This window comes from Geotrypetes seraphini, chromosome 4 (genome assembly GCF_902459505.1).
Source record: "Geotrypetes seraphini chromosome 4, aGeoSer1.1, whole genome shotgun sequence".
NCBI classification, from domain to species: domain Eukaryota; kingdom Metazoa; phylum Chordata; class Amphibia; order Gymnophiona; family Dermophiidae; genus Geotrypetes; species Geotrypetes seraphini.
This window is the reverse complement of record NC_047087.1, coordinates 308,355,617-308,372,254: the sequence shown is the minus strand read 5'-3', so window position 1 is coordinate 308,372,254 and position 16,638 is coordinate 308,355,617. Positions and strand designations below refer to the sequence as shown.

At 43.7% G+C, this 16,638-nt stretch overlaps 1 protein-coding gene across 2 annotated transcripts in view; it reads left to right on the top strand.

The window, feature by feature from the left end:
• Positions 1–16,638, top strand: part of ZDHHC6 (zinc finger DHHC-type palmitoyltransferase 6) — a 67,968-nt gene that overhangs the window by 30,028 nt on the left and 21,302 nt on the right. For both annotated transcript variants that reach the window (XM_033943161.1, XM_033943162.1), the window contains exon 6: positions 6,019–6,072. In XM_033943161.1, the coding sequence (XP_033799052.1) occupies positions 6,019–6,072 (54 nt within the window). The remainder of the gene's footprint in view (positions 1–6,018; positions 6,073–16,638) is intronic.

Sequence of the window (16,638 nt, the reverse complement as noted above, 5' to 3'; positions counted from 1 at the left end):
CGTCGCAGGTCTCGATCCAGGGTTTCCTCGTCGGACTCCTCATCTGAACATGGGACTAAACAATCATTACCTCGATCCAAACACAGGTCTCGATCTTCGAAGCTTACCTCTACAAAGAGCTCGAAGCATTCTGATCTTACTTCCAAAGTTCTACCTCGCTCTCATACTACCATTGCCTCTTCAATTTCATCGAGGCATTCGAGGTCGAGGACGCCACCTTCGAGGCATTTGTCTCGAGAAAAATCTCCTCTTACTAAGCCTCGTACTCCGCGCACCTCTCCAACTCGGAGCCTTAAGCGGAAACATTCAGCCACTCCCCCTCTGACAGGCAGTGGAGCATCTTCCATCACTTTACATCTTGAATCTGAGCATGTATCTCAGTATTCACGCGAGGCTTCTCCATCTTTTTCAGTGGCACATCGTTCTCGTTCTGTCTCTCCTGAGGAAGCCTCGACCTCGAAGTCTTCTTCCTTCGCAAAATTTGTCTTCGACATGGGGCAGGCTCTTAATATTGATTTACGTTCCGATTCAAAATACACGCCTGAATATCTGGCGGATATGGAACTTTCTCATCCTCCTAAGGAGACTTTACGTCTACCCATGACACCGGTGCTGAAGCAGACTTTTCTACGTAACATGGAGACTCCTTACTCTGTGACAGCTATTCCATCGAAGCTGGAGTCTCGGTATCGTACTGTTCCATGTAAAGGGTTTGAGAAATCTCAACTTTCTCATCAATCTCTAGTGGTGGAATCCTCCCTGAAGAAGGCTCACCCATCTAAGGTGTCTGCAACAGTTCCACCAGGACGCGAAGGGCGAACTATGGACAAGTTTGGGCGCAGACTTTATTAAAATTCTATGATGACAAATAGAATTTTGAATTACAACTATGTCTTTACTTCATATTTTAACCATTTTTTGAAGCAGTTGTCATCGTTTTGCCCAGACTGGCCCAAAGAACGCCTTTCTGAATACAAACATATTCTTCAATCTCTATCTCAGTTACGTCTATTCATGTTGCAGGCATCTTACGATGCTTTTGAGCTATCCTCCAGAGTATCGGCATTTGCAGTGGCCATGAGACGTCTTGCATGGCTCAGAATTGTAGATATGGATCCCAATTTACAGGATCGTTTAGCAAACCTGCCGTGTCAAGGTTCTGAGCTCTTTGATGACTCTATTGAAGCAGCTACTAAAAGGCTTTCTGAGCATGAGCGCTCCTTCGCCTCTCTGCTTCGTCCGAAACCAAAACCTTCTGTGACTAGAGCTTACAGACCTCCAGCTCGTCGTTATCCCATGAAGTCCACACCGGCTTTTTCTAGGCCTCCACCTAGACGGCCACAACAACAACGTCCTCAAAAGCCCCAGACACCTGCTCCAACCAAAACAGCTCCGTCTTTTTGACGGTCCAGTGATGAGCATTCCAACCTCTTTACATCCAAATTCCTCCCTACCCATCGGAGGTCGTCTTTCCCTTTTTTCATCTGTCTGGGAAACCATTACATCGGACCTTTGGGTCCTTACAATCATCCGCGAGGGATACTCTCTACGCCTTCTTCAGGTGCCTCCAGATCACCCTCCAGGAGAGTGTCTTTCCAGTTCCTTGCAACTTCCCCTTCTTCTTCGGGAGGCTCGGGCTCTTCTTCACCTTCGAGCAGTGGAGGAAATTCCTCCTCTCGAACACAACCAGGGGTTTTACTCCAGATACTTCCTGGTTCCAAAGAAGACGGGGGATTTGCGACCCATTCTGGATCTCCGAGCTCTCAACAAATTTCTAGTCAAAGAGAAATTTTGCATGCTCTCTCTTCCGATTCTGTACTCCCTCATGGATCAAGGGGATTGGATGTGCTCACTGGATCTCAAAGAGGCTTATACTCACATTCCTATTCATCCAAATTTTCGCAAATATCTCAGGTTCAAGGTGGGGAACCTTCACCTTCAATACAGGGTTCTTCCATTTGGCTTAGCAACCTCTCCTCGGGTCTTCACCAAGTGTCTGGTTGTGGTAGCCGCGGCCCTTCGAGCCCGGGGATTGCAAGTTTTTCCTTACCTCGACGATTGGCTTATAAAAGCTCCTTCTCTTACAGGGGTTACGCAAGCGACCCTTCAGACTATTTCTTTTCTTCAAAGTCTGGGGTTCCATATCAACTTCCCAAAATCTCAGTTGGTGCCAACTCGATCGATCCAATTTATTGGAGCGGTGTTGGATTCTGTTCGCATGAGAGCTTTCCTTCCTCTCAACCGACAGAATACTCTCTTAAACCTTTGTCATCATGTAACTTCCCTATCAACTATCACGGCACGTCAAATGATGGTCCTTCTCGGTCACATGGCATCTACAGTACATGTGACTCCTTTTGCAAGACTACACCTTCGCATCCCTCAGTGGACTCTAGCATCCCAATGGCAACAAGCTCTAGATCCACCTTCTCGCCATATAACGGTGACACCTTCTTTAAAGAAGTCTCTCCGCTGGTGGATGCTCTCTTCAAATCTTTCCAGAGGTTTGCTGTTTCACCATCTTCCTCATCAGAAAGTTCTCACAACAGATTCGTCCGAGTACGCATGGGGAGCCCACGTAGATGGTCTCCGTACGCAAGGGTTATGGACGGCCACAGATCGTCGATGTCACATCAATCTGTTGGAACTCAGAGCGATATTTCTTGCTCTCAAAGCTTTCCTTCACATCCTTCACGACCAAGTAGTCCTTGTTCGGACGGACAATCAAGTAGCAATGTATTATGTCAACAAACAGGGCGGGACGGGTTCCCATCCTCTGTGTCAAGAAGCTCTGAAGTTGTGGCATTGGGCGATTTCGCACAACATCCTTCTTCGAGCTGTTTATATTCAGGGTATTCAGAATTGCCTTGCAGACAAATTGAGTCGTCTGCTTCAACCTCACGAATGGACGATCAACTCCCCCACACTTCGTCAAGTATTCACTCGATGGGGGACTCCTCGGGTGGATCTTTTTGCGTCACCCAACAACTTCAAACTTCCTCTGTTTTGTTCCCGCATCTTCTCTCCTCTTCGTCTCGAGGCGGATGCTTTTCTACTAGACTGGAGGGATCAGTTCCTTTACGCCTTTCCTCCTTTTCCTCTGATTCTCAAAACTCTTGTCAAGTTGAAGTCGGATCATGCCACAATGATTCTCATAGCACCTCGGTGGCCCCGACAACATTGGTTCTCTCTTCTTCTGCAACTCAGCATCAAGGAACCTCTTCTTCTGCCAGTTTTTCCTTCTCTGCTCACTCAGAGTCAGGGATCCTTACTTCATCCAAACCTGCAGTCTCTTCATTTGACAGCATGGTTCCTTTCTACCTGATGGATTCTGCTGAATTTTCTCAGTCTGTTCAGGATGTATTTCTGGCTTCCAGAAAGCCGTCCACTCGTCAATGTTATAGTCAAAAGTGGACCAGATTCTCTTCTTGGTGTTCCACTCATAATCTTCAGCCAACTTCTTCTTCTTTGGCTTCCGTTTTGGATTATTTACTTCATTTATCCCAGTCAGGTCTTCAATCTACATCTATTAGAGTTCATCTTAGTGCAATTGCTGCTTTCCATCAGCCTTTAGAGGGGAAATCACTTTCGGCACACCCTCTAGTTTCTCGTTTTATGAAAGGTCTTTTTAATCTCCATCCACCTGTCAAACCACCTCCTGTGGTATGGGATCTTAATGTGGTCTTGGCTCAATTGATGAAGCCTCCTTTTGAACCTATTGACTTGGCTCATTTTCGATATCTTACTTGGAAAACTGTTTTCTTGATTGCTCTCACTTCAGCTCGTCGAGTTAGTGAGTTACAAGCTTTGGTCTCGGATCCACCTTTTACTGTTTTTCACCATGACAAGGTGGTGCTCCGTACACATCCCAAATTCTTACCTAAGGTAGTGTCTGATTTTCATATCAATCAATCTATTGTCCTACCGGTATTTTTCCCTAAGCCACATTCTCACCCTGGTGAGGCGGCTTTGCATACTTTGGATTGTAAACGTACGTTGGCTTTCTATCTTCAACGTACTCAACCTCACAGAAATTCTCCTCAACTTTTTATTTCTTTTGATCCAAATAGATTGGGTCATCCCGTCTCGAAGCGTACTATCTCCAACTGGATGGCTGCGTGTATTTCTTTCTGTTATGCTCAGGCTGGTCTTCCTCTACAGAGTCGAGTAACGGGCCATAAAGTCAGGGCTATGGCGGCTTCTGTTGCTTTCCTCAGATCAACTCCTATTGAGGAAATTTGTAAGGCTGCCACTTGGTCCTCGGTTCACACTTTCACTTCTCATTATTGTCTGGATACTTTATCCAGGAGGGATGGCCATTTTGGCCAATCTGTTTTACAGAATCTTTTTTCTTAAATTGCCAACTTCCCTCCTCCCTTTTGATTTAGCTTGGAGGTCACCCATGTGTGGGAATATGCTGCCTGCTTGTCCTGGGATAAAGCACAGTTACTTACCGTAACAGGTGTTATCCAGGGACAGCAGGCAGATATTCCCACAACCCTCCCACCTCCCCTGGTTGGCTTCTTAGCTTGGTATCTGAACTGAGGATCCTCTCAGGAGATGCGCCCCCTAGTTTGGGCGGGAAGGCACGCGCGCATGCGCGATGCAGCAATCGAAAGCTCGAGATCTTCAAGCAAGATGCTTTCGAGGCTGTCCGCTGCGGGGCTCCGTCGGTGACGTCACCCATGTGTGGGAATATCTGCCTGCTGTCCCTGGATAACACCTGTTACGGTAAGTAACTGTGCTTTACAGCTGCTGAATTTAGAGAGCTGCATTCATTACTGCAGTCAAAATTGCATTCTAAAGTGCATTACTGACTGCTTCTTAAAATGCTGGCATTTTAACGTGCTGTTCAAATAGTCACATAACCAAATGTAAACGTTGCTTTCAAACAGTTCTTAAATGCTGATACGGAACATTGTGTCATCAAAACTACAAAAACTTATCAGTGGCTCTTGTGCAAACTCCTTTTCCTGCCCCATCCGACATTGGCCAAATAGCGTTTTGCCAAAAGGCTGCTTCAGGGATTGGGAGGGATAGTTTGAAAAACGGCACCTTAGTGCTCAATGTCCATGACCTCTGTTGCATCTCCCCTGAGCCATCTCTTCACATTGAAGAGCCTCAGCCACCTTATCCTTTCCTCATAGGGAAGTCGTCCTATCCCTTTTATCATTTTTGTCGCCCTTTTCTGTACCTTTTCTAATTTTTGAAATGCGGTGACCAGAATTGCACGCTTAAAAGGGGTTTTTTTCTTAGTAATTTGTGCAATAAGGAGCATTATAAGAAACTCTCTGTTAATGCTATGTGATTTTCCAATAAACAATTTTAAATTTTGGTGGAATTGAGTTTGCCACATATACAGAATGGAAAGATCAATAGCGGTGCAAAATGGAAATTATAAAAAACTTCATTAAAATTTGGGAACCATTAACGTCCTTTTGTCATGATTGATGCCATTTTCCTAATATTTCTATATTTAATATGTAAGATAAGGGTGGGGTGGGGGGAGGGTTTCTATTATATGAAAAATAAAAATTACTAAAAGGATTTCAGGATGGGAGAGGGAGGGTTATATTTACAACTATAAGTTATAATGATAAGATGTACAAGTGGTTAAATCTATGTTATTGTGTTGCAAGTTTTAAAATGAATAAAGAATTATAAAAAAAAAAAAAGAAACTCTCTGCAGTCCAGTAACGAGTCAGATCGCATGCCCCAGGACTGTAGCAGTATTTTAAGTATTTCTGATCTTAAACCAAATTGTCAACAAACATGGTACAGGTGGGGATTTTGTGCCTCCAAGTGGAGAAGGAATGCTGACTAGACACAGTTGACTCTTAACAGTTGATGCGCTAAACGTTTGAATTAGATGTGTACATTTAACACTGCCATTGTTACTGTAGATAAGGAAGGGAGGCATGATTACTTTGCTACTGAAATGGTGAAACTTTTCATCGTTGAATGGGGTGATGAACATTGACTTAGTCTTGCTAAACGTTGTTTTTAATTTTTTAACAGTTGAGAGTTATTTTACGGAATAAAACATCAATTGAATCATGGATAGAAGAAAAGGTAGGTTTTGTTTGTACGCACTTGGGAAGTTTGTGTTCCGTCACTGTCTTGGCTATATCATTGCTTTGATTTGTGGTGAGGTAACAGTCTAGGAGTCAAGCCTTGTTGTGATGTTTCCCTTTAGTCAAAAAGTGGATTGGGACTGCTGATGAAGTCCATCACATTATCCACAGAACAGTCTTTAATCTTATCAAACGTTTTTGTCTTTTTCAGCATCAATATAAAAGGCGCTGTACCTACTCTCAGCCTTATTCTTGGCTTTACGTTTTACCCCTCCCGCTTGTCCAGACCTTGCACGTTCTCCTGACTTATAATCATTGTTGTTCTTCCCCTTTTTCCTTGAGTTTCTGTGTTAGTTTAGTTCTGTTATTTATGTGAGTCTGGTCATATATGTTGTGTCCCCCTCTTTTTAATACCGTACATCACTTAGAAATATTGATAAGCGATTGAATCACATTTTAAATAAAACTTGACAAGGCAACGGATACAGAGAAAAACCAAATACCAGGCTATAACTTTTCACAGAAAGTGTGGTACAGAGCTGGCACAACACAATAGGCATGGCATGGGGAGTGTGCCGAAATCTTCCATGAGCACAATTCTGCTCCCTCTTGTTTGCTGGCCATATCTTCACACACAGTTAAGCTCTTTAGCTTGACATGTGTAGGAAGGAAATTTGTTGCAAGGCTAGAAACATGAGACTAGCACAAGAGTTTGTTCCTGCATTCTGTGGCAGCAGGGGAGGGGTACATCAAAATCCTGGCTTCATCACTGGGGTGGTAGATGCCTGGATTGCTCTTCCAGAGGAAGTAAGGAAGACAAAAAATGGTGGAATTCAGAAAAGCAGGGGAGAAATACAGAGGATGGTAATGAAGTACTACAGTAACCAGCACCACAGTTACAACACAAAACAGTAGAGATACGATTGCATTGTTTTTCCAAGAAGACATAAAAGAAATTGCATGGAGTGAAAATTAAATCCTATAGACAATTCCATTGACTCTACATTAAAGCATTAGGATAACCTACACAGAGCAGAAGTTACAATCCTAAAAGACAATTATACGACTTTGAGAGGTTGGAGATTTGGGTGAACAAATCGTTCCTGAGTAAACCAGATGGGCCATTCAAGTCATAAGAACATAAGAATAGCCTTACTGGGTCAGACCAAAGGTTCTCATAGTGGCCAATCCAGGTCACTAGTACCTGGTCAAAACCCAAAGAGCAGTAACATTCCATGACAAGCAGTGGCTTCCCCTATATCTGTCTCGATAGCATACTATGGACTTTTCCTCCAGGAACTTGCCCAAACCTTTCTTAAAACCAGCTATACTGTCCGCTCTTACCACAACCTCTGGAAATGCGTTCCAGAGCTTAACTATTCTCTGAGTGAAAAAAAATTTCCTCCTATTGTGTTTTGTATTTCCCTGTAACTTCGAGTGACGGAGTGAAAAATTGATCCACTTTTACCCATTCTACTCCACTCAGGATTTTGTAGACTTCAATCATATCTCCCCTCAGCTGTCTCTTGCACAAGCTGAGAGTCCTAACCATTTTAGTCTTTCCTCATACAAAAGAAGTTCCATCCCCTTTATCATCTTAGTTGCTCTTCTTTGAACCTTTTCTAGTGCTGCTATATTTCTTGAGGTAAGTCTTTATCTGTCATTGTTTTACTGTTACACCAATACACATAAATAAAAGGGTGCCAGGGTACTTGAAACCCCATCCTTCCCTGTTGACTGGGTTCTACTTATGGTGTGTTAAGAAAACATTTGAGACCAGAAATCAGCATTTGTGTAGGTACAATGTCCAATCCAGTTCACAAGTACTTGACAAGATCCCCAAAAAGTAAAACAGATTTTATGGTGCTCATCCCAATGAATTTTCCCAAGCCCATTTTAATAATGGTTTATGGACTTTTCTTTTAGGAGCTTGCCCAAACCTGTTTTAGTGGTGGTGGGGGGTTAACCCTGTTGAGCTAAATCCTTTTACTGTATTCTCTGGCGGTGAATTCCAGAGTTTAATCACATATGGAGTGAAAAAATATTTTCTTCAGTTTGTTTTAAATTTACTATTTAATAGCTTCTTCCTTAGCGCTGGCAGCAGATGAATCCAGAGACAAGTGGGATAGCACACATCTACCAGCAGGTGGAGCTAGAGAACTGACTCGCAGGTGTATATCTTGGATGGAATCCCTCCTGGCCAGCCAGTATGCTCTATCTCCAGCAGGTTGAATGACTGCTATTCCTCTAGGCTCCTGTCTTCAGCTACCAGCTTCAGTTTCCTGGATCAGAAAGACGAAATCCTCCTGTGGCTTAGGCCTCAGATTAGAAATCTTCCTGTGGCTTAGGCCTCAAATGAGCTGAGGGGTGTTGGCTGAACGGTGCCAACTTTGGGGGCAACACCTGGGTTCTTCCAGGTCCCTTCCCCACCCATCCTCCCTCCCTACCGGAAGAACCTGAATACTTGAGGGTTTCTTTCCCATAAGTGGAGGAAAAAAAAAAGAGGAAAGTCTCTGGCTTTTCTGGTGGTGTTGGCATTTCAAATTCCAGAGAAGTGTGAACAGCAGTGGTGCTGGGAATAGCGGCAGTAGTGATTAAGTGAGGTAAGCGCCGCATGCCATTGAGAGTAGCTTCCACCACGAGCTTAGGAAATGTGGCGAAGGTTAGTTTGACCCAGGAGTGCACGCTGGTGCCATGGGTAAAAGAAGCGCTGGACGATGTGAAGACGGCGTCCTCATGAGAGTAGGCCGCAGCAGTGTGTGAGCTCTGCCTGTCTTCGGCGGGGGTGGTGAGTGAATGGATGTTACAGGGAGAGACGAAAGGGGAGGATTTGCAGGCAGGACATGCGGCTCTTCTTTCCAGAGTTTGTCCGGATGCTTCACAATGCTTTTGTGCTTCAACGGACAAACCCGGAGTGGGGAGGAGAGGGCTCAGGTGGTGGAATGGCCCAGGTATCTTTGTCCCGACCTCTGTTAGGGGTGGGGGAGGGCCAGCAAGGTGCCAAACGGCACAAGGTTTTCTGGTCTGCTAATTCTGAGCTCTTGTTTCCCCTGTTTGAACCTGGGGAGGCTGATAATGAATAAGATATGGAGGTGGAGGTGGGAGCAAAGAGGAGCTAGCAGCATTTATCTCCAAAGCACTAGAGTGTCTACATATTTCTCCACCTGACTCGGGTGACTAGGGTATCCAATCCCCTGATGGCTGGAATGAAGAAGCCTCCTAGAGCCTTCCTGGTGCATGAGGAATTAATATTGGAGCAATGGACTGCTCCGGAGTCAGGTCTCAAGGTAGCAAAGCTATGAGGCAGTTGTATCCTGTGACTCAGGAGGAGCTGGATAGGTTTCAGCTTCCCAAGGTGGACGTGTTGGTGGCAGCCATTTCTAGAAGAACCACTCTTCCAGTGGAGGGGGGAGTGGGACTTAAGGATTCACAGGACAGGAAGCTTGAGTCTACCTTGAAGGCTTCATTCAGTGTGGCAGCCCTGATTCTGCAGACGTCTGTATGCAGTTCCTATGTGGCATGTGCCTGCCTTCAATGGGTCCAACGGATCATGGATGGTATGGTAGAGTCTGGGGTGGCTCTAACCCCAGACTTTCTAGATGTGGAGTCAAGGCTGCCATACCTAGCAGATGCCTTATATGATATGATTAGGGCCTCAGCTAAGCAGATTTCCTTGGCTGTGGTGTCTAGGCGGCGTATATGGCTGCGGCATTGGGCAGCGGACGCAGCCTCTAAGTTACATTTTAGGGCTCCAAGGAGGTATAGCCCAGGGAGATCGACGTATAGGACATCATATGACACGTCCTACAGTGCCAGGTCAAGGTTTGCTCAGAGGCGATCTGGGTGTCCTCCCAAGCCTTCTTTCGCCTACTCAGAGGGGCCTCAGACGTAATGGTCTGCTAAGTGACAGGTCAGGGGGTCGGTCCTTCCGTTGATTGGGTAAGGGGGACGGCTGGCCGCCTCTGGGGCTGTGGGCCAGTTGGTATAAGACATTAGGTCCTCCTTGTTATTTTTGCGAGTTTTGCGTTGGGTTCTTCTCTTGCATAGTAGATGGTTTTGGAATCCCCCGTCATCTAGTTATCCGGTGGGATACAAGGGGGTCAAGCAGGTCCTACTTCCTCTTATGGCTGCTTGGTTTTGTTTTTTTGCTGAGTTTTAGGATGAGAGGACTGATATTGCTGTGGTTCTATCAGTATGTTCTTTGTGATTTCAGAGGTCGGTTCACCTCTTTATATACTCTTCCGGGTAGTAGGTAGGGCTGTGCGGCCTCTAAGGTCTTCGATGCTTTCATCTGTCAGGGGGCGGCAGGTTTGTCCCACCTGGTTTAGGTTTGTTTTGCTACATCCCACTTTTCTCTGGACTCATCTGCTGCCAGCGCTAAGGAAGGTAAAATTATGTCCTACCTATTCATTTTCTTTCCTTTAGACGCAGCAGATGAATCCAGAGCCCCACCCTAGTGTGTTCCCGGAGGGGGCTTTTGGGGTTTTTCTCTCGCAGGTTGGTTTCCTTGGTGGATCAGGATGTTCTTTTTGCTTATGAGAGAGAAGTTTGTTGATATGGGGCTGAATTGGTCCTGATGCTTTGGCAAGAGCGATACTGGCTAGCCAGAAGGGATTCCATCCAAGATATACAAGTCAGTTCTCTATCTCCACCTGCTGGTAGATGTGTACTATCCTACTTGTCTCTGGATTCATCTGCTGCGTCTAAAGGAAAGAAAATTAAAAGGTAGGACATAGGGAAGGGGAACTCCATGTACAGCTATACGATGGGAGGGAGGGTACTCGGGAAAGGCAGCCAGGAAAAAGATCTGGGGGTATTGGTAGATAACACAATGAAGCCGGCGGCACAATGTGCAGCGGCCTCAAAAAAAGCGAACAGAATGTTGGGCATTATCAAAAAAGGTATCACTACCAGAACAAAAGAAGTTATCCTGCCACTGTATCGAGCAATGGTGCGCCCACATCTGGAATACTGCGTCCAATACTGGTCGCCATACCTCAAGAAGGACATGGCAATACTCGAAAGGGTCCAGAGGAGGGCAACGAGGATGATAAAGGGTATGGAGAACCTTTCATAAGCCGAACGGTTAGACAGGCTGGGGCTCTTTACCCTGGAGAAGCGGAGACTGAGAGGGGACATGATAGAAACTTATAAAATCATGAAAGGCATAGAGAAGGTGGAGAGGGACAGATTCTTTAGACTAGCAGGGACAACTAAAACAAGAGGTCATTCAGAAAAACTGAGAGGAGACAGATTCATAACGAATGCAAGGAGGTTCTTCTTCACTCAGAGGGTGGTGGACACCTGGAACGCGCTTCCCGGAGAGGTAATAAGACAGAGTACAATTCTGGGGTTCAAAAAGGGACTGGATGACTTCCTGGAAGCGAAGGGGATAACAGGGTACAGATAGAGGTTTACCGTACAGGACATTGAGCGAATAGGGTATGGATATTTCAGGTTAGGTAGGGAACACTTTCAGGTCATGGACCTGGGGGGCCGCCGCGGGAGCGGACTGCCGGGCACGATGGACCCCTGGTCTGACCCGGCAGAGGCAACGCTTATGTTCTTATGTTCTTATATAATTTTACCATTGTGGTCCACTGAGTTCTTGTATTTTTGGAAAAAGTAAGCAAGCGATCCACATCTCCCCATCCCACTCCATTCAGTATTTTACAGACTTGTATCATATCTTCTTTTAGCTGTCTCTTTACCAAGCTGTAGAGCCCTATATTCTTTAGCCTTTCCTCATAGGGAAATCATCTCATCCCCTTTCCCTGTACCTTTTTTAATTCCACTATCTTTCTGGCGATGCGGTGATCTGAATTGCACACAATATTCACGGTGTTGTTGCAGCATGGGGCATTATAATCTTCTCAGTTTTGGTCTCCATTCCGTTTCTAATAATTTCCTAACATTCGATTTGCTTTCTTAGCCACTGTTGCACACTGAGCAGAGGGTTCAATATATCAAAAATGACACCTAAATCCTTTTCCTGTGTGGTGACGACTAATTCAGAACCTCATCGTTCCCGTGACTTTGCTTGTTTACTTCCTTCTACTCATGTGGCTTTAACCAGTGCACAGTAAGAATACAGTGCATTTGACAGAGCTGTTCCCGCCAAGTCTTGCAGTTGTTGTTTTTTTTTTTTTTGGGGGGGGGTTTAATTCTTTATTCGTTTTTAAACTTTCATCAAGTGTACAGAAATCATAATAAACACTATTAATTAGATCACTTGAACATCTTATCATTGTATCTTATAAATATAAATGCAACCCTCCCTCTAAGCCCATTATTCATTATAAGATCATAAACTCTTCCCCTCTTTCAACACTAAGTGGTGTATAATTAATAGAAAAATGGCATTTAATCATGACAAAAAGATGTTAATGGCTCCCATATTTTTATAAAATTTTTATACTTTCCATTCTGTTCCGCCAGTGATCTTTCCATTCTATATAAGTGACACAATGAATTCCACCAGAAATTAAAATTAAGTCTACTGTGATCTTTCTAATATGTTGGATGGCAACTCCTGTCATGATCAATAAAAGTTTATTGTTACTCGATGAAATCTGACTGTCTTTTCTCATGGACATTCCAAATATCACAGTATCATAAGATAACGCTACATGATTTTCCAATAAACAATTTATTTGCAGTTTTTTGATGGGCCGGCTTCTTTTGAAAACCAAATACATAGAGACACGCAATTATGCGCCTTACTCATTTCGGCTTTTTGACAGGAAGAGTATCGTACCTGTATGCAGCAGGATTGATTGGGCACAGCTCCTCCCACCTCCCTAAAAGCTGCATTACTTTTGACATATGCAACTGAGGAGTTTAAGAGACTGTTCCGTGTGGGAAAGGCTCTGTATGTTCAAAATTCTCTGCTAAGCTCTGAGCTGTAGCAGAACTGTTCTGTCCTAGTGATACGCTTATTTGTTTATTATTTGGAGATGAGGAGATTCACCCAAAGTGGTTTACAATACATTGAATAGTAAGTATTTTTCCCTATCTGTCCCAGCAGGCTCACAATCTTAACTGTGGTACCTGGGGCAATAGACGGATTAAGTGACTTTCCCAGAGTCGCAAGGAGCAGGCTGGGATCGAACTCACAACTTCAGGGTGCTGAGGCATCAACTCCAACCACTAGGCCACACCTCTACTCTCCTATGTGCGCCTGCATGCCTGATCACTCCTGCTGTCTATGGAAAGCAGCTTTTAAAGGTGAGCAGCTGGGCTTGAGGCCACCGAGCTAACACATGCTCCCTCTTGAATCATTTATTTCCTTTTAGTCAGATGCTCCGAATGCCAGGAGCAGAAACCAGTCTGTGGTGAAAGATGGCTCGAAATAAGTCTCGGGTTGGACACCCTTGTATTTCTGATGTGTATTGATTTTGGAAATGCTGCCAGCAGGGGCTCAGAAACGAAATAGTCGTTCCTCTGTGATCCATGCTGCTGCAGTCAGAAAAAAAGGAATAAAAGCAAAGGTGATATCTTTCTCAGATACTTTAAAATCAGAGCATAGCTGTTTTTGTTAGGGAAATAGCCGGCAGTCTCTCCTTAGAGTGAATGTTTAGAGTGAAGTGCTGAGTGAATGCAGTTTGTCACGGTAGAAATTTTGGTTAATTAAAAAAAACCAAAGTGAGTCATCCAGCTTTAAAGAACAGATTACTGCATTGATTACACAGTGCGCATTTTCCCTTGGTTTAGAGAAGCTGCAGTTGGCGGGGGTGTCTGGGCTTGATTATGAAAAGTCTGACAGCCCTGCATTGGCCTTCCTTCTTTCTTAATTGGGATAATGGAAGCTTTCACTGGAGGTGGCAAAGTGGTTAGAGCTACAGCCTCAGCCCCCTGAGGTTGTGGGTTCAAACCCATGCTGCTCCTTGTGACCCTGGGCAAGTCACTTAATCCAGGTCCAATACCTCTCTCAGAATAGATTCAAAATTTTCACTGTTTCATTGAATCCAATTACCCTACCTGCAGCTAAGTAGTTTGATTTGTTGTTCTTTTAAGCTTTAAGTTTGAGTAGCATTCAGTGGGTAGGAGAGGGATCAAGAGCCAGTGAGGAACTATTCCCTTTCCAGTGCGGTTCTACCAATTAGTAACGCACAGGGATCTGAGGCTCTCCCCTTATAATTTGAAGCATACAAGTAACAATGACAATTCTGATGCAAATGAAATGTTCAGTGAAACAGTGTCTATGTTCAAATTTTGAATCTATTCTGAGAGAGGTATTGGACCTAGATTTTGATCGTTTCTCTTCAGATTCCTGTATATGGACTTTTTGGGTGATACAAGTCACTTAATCCCCCATTGCTCCAGAGTGTGAGCCCACTGGGACAAATGCTTGAGTGTAAACCACGTAGGTTATACGTGATATATAAATACTGAAATAAATAAATAAATTTCCCTAAGCCAGCTAAACATCTTGTACACATAAACGGGGAGGGATGACAAAATGTTATTTACTGATGTTGAAATAAGGTTGACACATATTTCAGCTGTTAAACTGTACCCAGTAAAATCAAGTTTCAAGTTTAATAGTTTTTTTGATTAATCGCTTAATCATACTTCTAAGCGATGAACAGTTTAAAATTACATATTGATGGGAAACAATACAATACAAAACAAAATTTATATAATGACAAGGGATTGAAATTTAACATACTCATAACATTGGGTAAATAGGGAAGTGAAATATAAATCAACATAGTAAAGTAGAAACAAAAAGGGAAAGATACAGAAGGTAAACAAAATAACAATTAAAATATTATAAGATAAAGTTTGTTAGGGCTATGGAGTATTAAAATTAGTTTTCAAAGGCATCTTTGAAAAGAAATGTTTTTAAATTACTTTTAAATTTTCCAAGTTCCTGTTCTTCCCTTAAAAACATTGGAAGGGCATTCCAAGTCTGTGGTGCGGTCACCGAAAAAAATAAATTGCCGTCTTGTATTAATAACCTTCAGTGAAGGAATAGTCAATAAATTCGGTTCATTAGATCTCAAAACTCTATTTGGAGAGTATGAAATTAATAATTTGTATATAAATGCTGGGATAGGTTGAGTAGGAAGAAGTGTTCCCAGGAGGAGGATTGCCAGGTGAGTCCTATCTGGGAACTGATAGATAGTGGTTTTATTTTTTACTTAGCTAGGCCTTTCCAATTGCAGTCATTTGGTTCTAGGTCCTTGAGATTTGTCCACATTCAGAGGGTATGCTCTGAATATGGATAGAATTAGTTCTAATGAGATTAGAAGACAACAAGGACTGAGTGTGGATTTCTGGCACACCAGCATCCATGGAGTGTTGACGTTCCTGACGCAGGGCGTGAAGGTGTTAGTAAAGAAGGTTCTTCTTAAAGTGCTCTTCTGTTTGGAGCAAATTTTGCTAGAAAATGAACTTAGCAGTGCTTGAAAATGATCCAAGTCCACTGTCAAGGTGTCCTTTCAGACAGTAGCGGGTTCTGTGCGTGGAACCTGTGCTGAGAAAAGAACATAAGCCTTTCTGGGTCAGACCAATGGTCCATCCAGCCCAGTAGCCCGTTCTCACAGTGGCCAATCCAGGTCACTAGTACCTGGCCAAAACCCAAGGAGTAGCAACATTCCAGAATCCCAAAGAGTAACAAAAGATTCCAGAATCCCAAAGAGTAAAAAAAGATTCTAGAACCTCAAAGAGTATGAAGATTCCAGGCAGAATCTCAAAGAATAGCAAGATTACGGAACCCCAGAGTAGCAACATTCCATGCTACCAATATAGGTCAAGCAGTGGCTTCCCCGATGTCTGTCTCAATAACAGACTATGGACTTTTCCTCCAGGAACTTGTTCAAAAACAGCTACGCTATCTGTTCTTACCACAACCTCTGGCAATGCGTTCCAGAGCTTAACTATACTCTGAGTGAAAAAATATTTTCTCCTATTGTTTTTAAAAGTATTTCCCTGTAACTTCATCGAGTGTCCCCTAGTCTTTGTAATTTTTGATGGCGCGAAAAATCGATCCCCTTGTACCCGTTCTACTCCACACAGGATTTTGTAGACTTCAATCATATCTCTCCTCAGCCGTTTCTTTTTTCCAAGGTGAAGAGCCCTAACCTTTTTAGTCTTTCCTCATATGAGAGGAGTTCCATCCCCTTTATCATCTTGGTTGCTCTTCTTTGAACCTTTTCTAGCACCGCTATATCTTTCTTAAGATAAGGAGACCAGAATTGAACACAATACTCTAAATGAGGTTGCACCTTACCTAGAAATAAGCAGCATTTTTGCACAGTAGCAGTGAGGGAGTCAGCAATTGAATGCATCCTGATTCAAGCCAAAGATCATTAATATAGTGACACAGGGAATGATGACAAATAAAAGGCCCGTGTGACTAGTTGAGATTTGCACACTTGTGTAGATGTGCGTAGGAGTTCTGTACAAGCCCAATCCAATTTATTTTCCCTATATGTTATCTGACTGTTCACCCCCTTTCCCAATTCTCTGTAACCTTCTCACATGCCAAAATGCTTCCACGCTGGTCTCATCACCCCTGTAGGCAGGCCACCTCAGCTACTTGCATTCTTCAACTTTT